General features: G+C 55.8%; 1 protein-coding gene across 1 annotated transcript in view; it reads right to left on the bottom strand.

The window, feature by feature from the left end:
- Positions 1-8,574, bottom strand: part of LOC119357709 (peroxidase 2-like) — an 11,613-nt gene extending 3,039 nt beyond the window's left edge. Inside the window, exons 1-2 of the mRNA XM_037624569.1 lie at positions 8,517-8,574; positions 731-861 (exon numbers count right to left, since the gene is read on the bottom strand). Of these exons, the coding sequence (XP_037480466.1) occupies positions 731-861; positions 8,517-8,574 (189 nt within the window). The remainder of the gene's footprint in view (positions 1-730; positions 862-8,516) is intronic.
- Between the last annotated feature and the right edge of the window lie 1,312 nt (positions 8,575-9,886).

Below are 9,886 nucleotides of genomic sequence, written 5' to 3'. Positions count from 1 at the left end.
AATTGATGAAGTCACCATACACGCCTTCGTAGTCGACGAGAATGTTTTCTTTCACTAAACACACATTGTCGGAAGGCCTGGAATAAATTCACAAAAAAAATCGACCATCAATGCTAAGTCTAGCACTAGAACCCTGCTGGGTTGGTTCCACCACAAGAAATATAACCATCTGAGCTCAACTCGCTATTCAAGATTTTCTCTTTTCAGAACCGATAAAAATAATACGTCGGATATTTAGGATTTGGGAGTGAACATCTCCTGTGCCGTTGATTCCAAGTATGAATCTTAGGGCAAGAGAAATTAGCCACACCAGATTTTTATTTCGTTCGGGAAAAAGGACCATCATTGGGAATGCCTGCCCCTTCCCTCACTCCTCTGTCTTCCCTCCCTTGTCCCCCCACTCCTACCTCATTTCTTTCCCCACATGGTCGCTCCATCGCCGATTCCTTCCTTCTTCCCTTTCGTTTTCTTCGACGACGGTAATGACTGTTCCCAACGGTGGAGTAGTGGCGCGCCGCGGATGCGGAGGCTCCCGCGCGTTATGTGGCAGGCAGATCTCGGGCCGCGGCCATGTCGATGATGGTGGAGAAGAGGGACCAACACACATGGTGATGTCGTGATTCCAGCGGCTCGGAGTTGCTGGAGAGAGGGAAGGGAGGCGGTGGCACTGCTCGAGGAGGCTAGACACGGATTGGGGGAGGGGAGCGGAGTTGTCCCTGATGCAATGCACCTTGAGAATGAGGGGCGTGAAGCGGGAGAGCAGCGTGGAGCCGGCGCCGATACGTTTCACAAGGGCGGCGCTCCCTGCAGCCGCATGTTTGGGGTGGGCGCGACAGCTCAGCTCGAGGACAGACAGGATGCCTTTGCCATGAAAAATAATATAAATTGCTATACATTGACTGAGATGATACGAATTGGGGTGTTTTCTTTAGTGTGTAGTTTGTTTTTTAGCAGCTTAGAGATGGCAAAAAAAATTAGCACCTTTATGTCATCATTTCATGAATGAGATAATCACCACGTACGTGACAAACTTTTTTGTACTCCTTTTTTTAATATACATGAATTTTTAGATCAGTTGCATTTTCATGATCTAGATTATGGACATGGCAACTTTTGTATTTGAGTAGGTGGTAGTTTTTACTTTTGAAAATCATAGCAATTTTGTGTGGTCATGTATTTTGTTTCATCATATATGCATGTTGCCGCCATTTAGTTTGCTTAATGTTTGACATGCAAACTTAGATATGTGTTGTGTTGGAGTAACGGGCCACGGGTAGGCTAAACCGAGGCCCATGGCCTTTCAAGACATCGGGGCTTGCTGCGCCCCTCAAGACAACGGATGGAGAGCCGATTTCAGGAGGGCGACTGAAGAAACAGCCGGCCGCCCATAAGCGTCCGAGTCCTGCGGATGGGATCGAGACCGGCTGACTCTGACTGGCGGCTTCCGGAGTCGCCGACCGCGGGAAGTTGGCCCACGACACCAACGAAGCCCATGCCCTCATCAGGGGGGATGGAACAGGGAGTGGCGACAGTGAAGCCCACTCCCTCCCCTTTTTCCGGGGGATGGCCAGAGCATAGTGCGCTGTACTAGTGGAGATCTCCGTCCGACACAGCACTGTGCCATGCAATCCCTGACGCCAGCAACAACGGGCGCAGTCCTGTACCCACGACGTCTAACAGTACGATCCACGAAAGGCGGGCCCTACCAGTCAGTGAGAGTCCGGAAGACGGCTAGAGCGCCACAAGATGGACCTGTAGGGAGCCGGCCCCCGGGAGTCGGCCTGCCCCTCCTACGGGTTCCCGGCGCCATTAACAAGACGAGACAGGGAGTGACTACAGTGATCTCCCACCAGACGGCGGGGCTGTAGCCACAACCCCATGACCAAGCCTGTGTCATTAGAGGCACAACTACAGTAATCAGCAGCCGGCAGGACCCGCAAGCGGCGGGTGCGTCCTGTCGGCTCCGTACCGGACCAGTCGGCGGGCCCCAGCAGTCGGCGGAAGGGCCGGCAAGCGAAGAGACTGACGGCTGGGCCTACGACCAGTCAGTTTACCATTGTACCCCTGGGGGGTAGGCCTATATAAACCCCCAGGACATCCATGCAAAGGGTTGGGATTCACTAGATTTAGACCAGACCTTAGAGAAGGAGAGAGCTAGCCTTGCCCTCCTCTATCCACAGATACAGCTCGAGGAGCACCTTTGTACTCACTTTGCCTTAGTGATCATGCGGAGACCCTGCAGAGCAGGACTAGGGGTGTTATATCCTAGGAGAGCCCCGAACCTGGGTAAAGTACGCCGGCGTTCGTGTCTACGCCTCATCCCGTTTCCAGGCACCTGCGACGTTCTACTCGCCCCCACCATGATAAGTCATCCATTGGCATATGTCGCACCCAACCCCCGACATTTGGCGCCCACCGTGGGGCCTGGTGCACCGTCGTCCGGAGACCTGTTCTGGACGGGAACCCTTTTTCTCCCTGGCGAGCGCAGCCAGCCCGGCACGCCAGACGGAGTCTGCGCTGATGCGCTGCATGGCGCTGAACTCGCCGCTGCAGCCAGTTGCCTCGCCGATCTTGTCGGCGAGGTCCGCCTCTCCGACGAGCCCGCGTCCGACGCGGGCACGTGTGGCCCCGAGAGCCTCCTTGCGGGCCTTCTCGATCAACTCCACGTCGCCAGTGAGCCGGCTAGGGACTTGGAGTCCGTAGGCTTCACCGATCCGATGTTGGTCGACTCCGACACCGCATCGCTTGACACATTCTCCTCCAACATGGTGGTCTACGACGAACCGCTTTCTCGCGCAGAGAGCGGCGGAAGCACCGTCACGGAAGTGCTTGTCATTGATCATGACGAGCACTCTAGCCGGGGTGATTATGACCCGCTCAACGCGGCGCTACAAGACCTGGCGGCGCCCATTCCCAAAGACGCCGACGCCGAGACTCTGGAGGCACGCCGCCTTCAGCTAGTCGAAGGCGCCAAAAAGCTAGCCAGCATGAGACGCCTGTCAGAAGCCTACCAGCACGAGATGGACTGCGCTGCGGGCGGCACGCCGGCTGCGGCTGGGCCTGGCCACCTTGGCACGGTGTGGCGCGGCTATCGCTGATCTGTTCGGGGCGAATCACCCCGTTTACGCCACGCCTGTGGAGAACATTCGAGCCGCCCAGGCGGCGGCAGACGAGCTGGACAAGTTCGAGGGCGAAGAGCGTCGCTTGATGACGGAGCGCGTCCAGCGACTCCTTGACGCGGCTGCTGAGCAGAATGAGGTCAGCTGCCACACTGATGCGCCGCGCCGACGGAGTGACAACCTGCTTCCGCGCCGAGACCAAGGCGCGGAGTCTCAGACGCCAACTGCTGGCGTCCGTGGAAGAAAAGACAAGGAGCCGGTTGCCAGCCGCAGTCGGACTCGCATCACCATAGAGTGCAACCGAGACGGTCGCCCAAGAACAATGGAACGACGGGATGACTGTCCGCCTCCTCCCCCTCGGAGGGAAAGGCGAGTCTCCCCGCCGCCTGTCGATCACCCGACGCTCGGCGGCCGCCTTGGCCGCAGAGAGGGAGTCGTAGAGAATGATGCCCGCCACCGGATCGACCGTCTCCATCGATCCCTGGCGCTTGAAAAACAAAATGAGTTGGGTCCACCGTGCTTCGGCCCCCGCATCCGAGACGAGCCCTTCCCCAAAGGGTTCACGCTTCCCAGAGACACACCCAAGTACACCGGCTCCGTGAAGCCGGAAGACTGGCTGGTCGACTACTCCACGGCCGTCAGCATAGCAAACGGCAACAAGCGTGTTGCTGTGAAGTACGTTCCGCTCATGCTCCAAGGCACGACCCGGACTTGGCTAAATAGCTTGAGGCCCCGCAACATCAACAGTTGGGTCGACTTCACCGATGCCTTCGTCCGCAACTTCACCAGCACGTACAAGCGGCCTCCCAAGCCTCGCCAGCTCTCCTTATGTGTGCAGGGCCCCAGCGAGTCAACCCGCGACTACCTCACGCGCTAGGCCGAGCTTCGCAACTCCTGTGAAGGTGTGCACGAGGTGCAGGCCATCGAGTACTTCACCGCAGGATGCCGAGAGGGCACCCTCCTCAAGCACAAGCTTCTCTGTGATGAGCCAGAAATCCTCGACGAGCCGCTGATCATAGCGGACAAGTACGCCACGGCCGACTCCTCCATGAAGACGAAGATTCAAGTCAGCACGACCGGCAAAGTGGCTCCTCAGGCTCCCCGAAGCCCGGCCGGAGACACCGGTCGGCGTCAACCACAGAACGACCACAAGCGCAAAGCCCCACTGCCGACTTCCACCAGCCGGCAGGTGGCGACAGTCGAAAATCAGCAACCAGAAGGGCAGCCCCCCGCCCAAGCGCCAGAAGGGCGGAAAGTCCAACTGGCAGCCGGCTTTCTCATATGAGCAGACTCTGGATGGACCCTGCAAGTTCCACAGCGGCGCGAAGCCGTCCAACCACACCACTTGGAAATGCCACTGGCTCACTAGGATAGCCAAGGGAGACGGACTTTTGCCTCCCCCACCTGCGGTGCAACCGCCTCCTCCGCCCCAGCCGCCGGCGGTCAGGCCGGTCGGCGCAGTACAAGACGAGTACCCAGAAGAGCAGGGAGATTATGTCGTGTTCACCAGTGTGGCCGACGATCGACGCAGCAGGCGACTGCAGTAGCAGGAGGTGAATGTAGTAATAGTTGACACCCAGAGTTCATGCATTAGTCTGAGAAGCCCATCAGCTGGAGTCGAGCGGACCACCCCGAAGTAATGCCTAGACCCAGCTCCTATGCTTTGGTTTTGGACGCCATCTTTGCCACGGACAAGTGAGTTGCTCGCTTCTCCAGAGTCCTGATAGACGGCGGCAGCAACACCAACATTTTGTACAAAGACACCATGGAGAAGTTAGGAATCAGGCAGAGGCAACTGCAGTCCAGCCGGACGGTGTTCCACGGCATAGTTCCTGGCCTTTCCTGCTCGCCAATCGGCAAGATCTTGATCGACGTCCTCTTCGGAGACAAAAATCATTTCCACCGAGAGTCAATATGGTTCGAGGTGGTGGACCTAGAGAGCTCCTACCATGCGCTGCTTGGCCGGCCAGCCCTGGCCAAGTTCATGGTCGTCCCCCACTATGCCTACCTCAAGATGAAGATGCCGAGTTCCAAGGGGATCCTGACCATAAATGGCGACTACAAGAAGTCGTCCGCCTGCGCATCAGAGAGCAGTCGGCTGGCCGAGTCCCTCGTGATCGCAGCTGAGAAGCGACTGCTAGATCGAGTTGTGGCGATGGCAAGCAAACAGCCGGAGATGTCGCCTGATCCCAGAGAGTCGGAAGCTGAGGGCTCGTTCAAGCCGGCCAAGGAAACAAAGAAGATACCTTTGGACCCAGAGCACCCAGAGAGGTACGCTGTCGTAGGTGCCAACCTCGACAGCAAATAGGAAGGCGAGCTCGTCAATTTCCTCCGTGAGAGTCAAGACATCTTCGCATGGTCCCCCAAAGACATGCCAGGTGTCCAGACGGAATTTTTCGAGCACAAATTACACGTCCGAACTGATGCCAAGACAGTCAGACAGCCTTTGCGCTGCTTGTCAGAAGAGAAGAAGAGAGTTGTTGGAGAAGAGATAGCCCGGCTGCTTGCAGCCGGCTTCATCATGGAAGTATTCTTTCTAGAATGGCTGGCCAACCTGGTCTTGGTACTGAAGAAGAACAAGCAATGGCGAATGTGTATTGACTACACTAGCCTCAACAAAGCATGCCCCAAGGACCCGTTCACTTTGCCAAGGATTGACCAAGTGATAGACTCCACAACGGGATGCGAGCTGTTGAGTTTCTTGGATGCATATTCAGGGTATCACCAGATCAAGTTGAACCCGGCCGACAGGCTAAAGACCGCCTTCATCACGCCGTTTGGAGCTTTCTGCTACCTAACCATGACGTTCGGCTTAAGGAACGCCGGCGCCACCTTCCAACGATGCATGCAGAAATGCCTCCTCAAGCAGCTCGGCAGAAATGCCCATGTTTACGTGGACGACGTGGTGGTAAAAACGGAGAAGCGTGGAACACTGCTTGAAGACCTCAAAGAGACCTTCAAGAACTTGCGCCGATTTCAGATCAAGCTCAACCCAAAGAAGTGCGTCTTCGGAGTACCAGCCGGCCAGCTCCTTGGCTTCCTGGTCTCCGAACGCGGCATAGAATGCAACCCTGTGAAGATCAAGGCAATTGAAAAGACGGAGGTACCCAGCTGACTGCTGGACGTACAAAAATTCACCCGCTGTTTGGCGTTCATCAGCCGATTCATTAGTCGGCTGGGCGAGAAGGCTCTTCCCCTGTACCAACTCATGAAGAAGACCACTTTTTTCGAGTGGAACCACAAGGCGGACGAAGCATTTTTTCAACTGAAGAAGATGCCGACTACTCCACCTGTCCTGGCGGCTCCAACTCCTAAGGAGCCCATGCTCCTCTACATCGCCGCCACCAGCCGAGTGGTCAGCACAGTCATTGTGGTAGAACGCAAAGAGGAAGGCAAAGCACTACCAGTCCAGAGACTAGTATATTATTTGAGTGAAGTACTGTCGACCTCCAAGCAAAACTACCCCCACTACAAGAAGATGTGCTATGGTGTGCACTTTGCCGCCAAGAAATTGAAGCCTTACTTCCAAGAACATCCAATCACTGTGGTTTGCACGGCTCCTCTAGCCGAGATCATCGGCAGCCGAGACGCTTCGGGTCGAGTGGCCAAGTGGGCCATAGATTTGGCCCCCTACACCATCTACTACCGCCCTCGCACTACCATCAACTCACAAGCGCTGGCCGACTTCCTCGTCGACTGGGCCGAAAGCCAGTATCTACCGCCAGTGCCCGACTCCACCCATTGGCGAATGCATTTCGACGGTTCCAAGATGCGCACCGGCTTGGGAGCCGGCATCGTCCTCACCTCTCCCAAGGGCGACAAGCTCAAGTATGTGCTGCAAATCCATTTTGCTGCCTCCAACAACGTCGCTGAGTATGAAGCACTCATTCACGGGCTCTGGCTAGCCAAAGAGCTCGGCATTCGCCGGATCCTGTGCTATGGTGACTCCGACTTGGTGGTCCAGCAGTCGTCAGGCGATTGGGACACCAAGGACGCAAACATGGCAAGCTACCGCTTCCTCATACAACAACTCAACGGATTTTTTGAGGGGTGCGAGTTTCTCCATGTACCAAGAAACGACAACGACCAAGCAGACGCCCTGGCGCGAATCGGCTCCACCCGTCAGGCGATACCGTCCAGCGTCGCCCTCCAGCGCCTCCTCAAGCCGTCCGTCAAGCCATCACCGGAGTCAGTATCTTCGTGCCGGCTCCTCCTGAAGTAGTCGGGCCCGACTCAAGAGCCCCCGCAGATGGCACAAGTATTCCGGCGGACGGCACGGGAATCGTGGCAGTCGCACCCGGCTCGAGAATTGCGGCGGTCGGCCCAAAGACTTCAAAGCTCGGCCCAGAGACATCAGAGCCCGGCCCGGGGACTTCACCAACCCGCCCGGGGACTTCATCGACACAACAAGCGACTACCGACTCCAACCCGCCACCTCCCGGTGTAACGCCCCGAGGCCGAGGTGCCAGGTGTCTTCCAGTTATTCACTGTCGTTGTCATGTCATTTGCTTGCGTGTTGCATCTTATCATGTCATCATGTGCATTGCATCATCATGTTTTAAAACACGCATTCGTCCGGGTTCTTCAAGTTCTCTCCGTTGTCCATTCTGAGCCCAACCATACTTGCACGCGCCCGCGGCATGTTCGAAATAATATTTTATAAGTGGCCGGAAAATGTTCTCGGGATGGGTTGAAAGTTGGCGTGTGGTCTTATTTTAGTGTAGATAGACCGCCTGTCAAGTTTCATCGCATTCGGAGTTCGTTTGATAGCCCAACCGTTAAATTGTAGCAGCAATAGTAGACCGTCTACACAGCTCACTACCTACCGCCAGGTCCAACGTAACCTCTCTTGTCAGCCCGCAGCCCCCCTCGCGCGAGTCCGAAAGTTGTCCGAACCCGACCCGGACTGTCGCCACCGTTGTGTCCGGATCATCCCCAAACATCTACAAAGCATCTCTGTTTTCTCATTTGGGCTCCCTAGCCTATTTTTCCCGACTGACCGATTACGATCGGAGGGACGGATATGCCCCTACCAAAATTCCACTTGCCATATATTAGACCACCCCCTAACCAAATCACTCTAACCCTAGTCTAACCCAGTCCCATCCGCGCCGCCACCGCTCTCATTCTTCTCCTCGGGATCCATCCCCACCAACCACAGCCTCCGACCAGATCCCTGATTTTCCGCGCAGCCGCCCGAGCATCTCGATGGATCGAGTGCTTCGCGTCCAAGCACAGCCCCCCTTCTCATGCCCCGAGCCTCCCGTCGTCCAGGAGCACGAGCTCCATCGCCTCGCTGCCTCTAGCAGGAGCATCCCCATCGCCAGCCTCCAGGACCTCTGCTCCTCCTCTCTATCTCCTTCTCCTCCCTCTCTGGATTTCTTCTCTCTCATGTACCTCGCTCTCCTGTTGTCGTCTGCCTGCAGGGAACAAGGAGCACGGCGCCCGACGCCATGGCCGGCCTCGATCTCGTCCCCAACGCCGCCCCTGAGCTCCACCCGCGCCTCCGTTGCCCAAATCCGGCGCCGGCCAGCCGGATCCGCCTCGTCTGCTACCTGCACCGCCCGGAGCCGTGCCTTCGTCCGTGCCAAGTCAGTGCATCGCCAAACGCGTCCCCTGCGTCGCCATCCCCTGTCGCCGCCCCTGCTACCCCTGCTTCGAGCGGGACGGGACGTCGCGCCTCTGCTCCTCGTCTGGACACTCCGGCGACCGGCAAGCCTGCCTCGCGCCACCACTACGAGGACCTGCGTCGCGCCATGGCTCTGAAGCTCTCTTTTGAACAGAGGACGTGCGTCGCCTCCTCCAGCTCCGTTGGTCGCGCCACCCCGCCGGAGAACGCCGCCATGCGTCCGGATCCACTCGTCTCCGCCGCCTCCCCAAGTCCCGTCGGTGTCGCTCCAGCGTCGTCCCGCCTCCGCGTGCTTCCTGGCGCTGGACCTCGCTCCCCTGCCGAGCTGTGCTTCTGTCGAATCCCAGGATGAGCACACCACCCGCTGACCCCGCGCCAGATACGACTTCCCTCGCCTCTGCCTTTGGGCGCGGCCCATCATCGCCTCTGCCGGCCCCTCCCTTTGCACCAGCGGACCGTGGCCCATGTGAGCGGCCTCCCCAAACCCTCTGTGCTCTGTAGGGCCAACAGATACGGCCCGTTTCATGTTTTTTTCCTTATAACGTTTTTCCTATTTTCCAAAGAGACCTGTTTTACAGAAAACCCCTCATAGTTCATGCATATAATAACTTAATAACTAAGCATCACATGGAAAAACCTAATATATGAAACTTGCTTAGAATTTTGTGTAGATTAATAATTTGCAACTTTCATCTATGTTTAAAATGATTAAATTGCTGTTTGTTTAAATTTGCCCCTATGCCATGCTAAAATGCTTTATTTTATAACTCTATAACCGTAACTCCAAATTTAATAAACTTTATATGTAAATGGGCTGGAAAAATGCCTAGTTTAACATGGTGGCTTTACTTTGCATGTTTAATTACTCTAAAATTGTGTTTAGGGCAGAACAGTACCAAATCCATAATATGCACATGAGGATTTTTCCGGAATTGTTGTTTGTTGTTCCGGCCTCATTTAAACTTGACTAGATAGGTAGTTTTCTTTGCTTCACCCTCTTGCCATGTTTAACAACATTTAACATTGTTGGGTACATAAACGATATCAAACTAAATAACTTGAACGTGGTGTTTCATCAATATGCAACGGAGTTGCATATTGAGCTCCACTTAATTTGTACGATTGCTTGTGCACTTTG

The sequence above is a fragment of the Triticum dicoccoides genome, chromosome 2A, assembly GCF_002162155.2.
Source record: "Triticum dicoccoides isolate Atlit2015 ecotype Zavitan chromosome 2A, WEW_v2.0, whole genome shotgun sequence".
Taxonomy (NCBI): Eukaryota; Viridiplantae; Streptophyta; class Magnoliopsida; order Poales; family Poaceae; genus Triticum; species Triticum dicoccoides.
The sequence above is the reverse complement of the archived record's forward strand: the minus strand, read 5'-3'. Positions and strand labels throughout refer to the sequence as shown.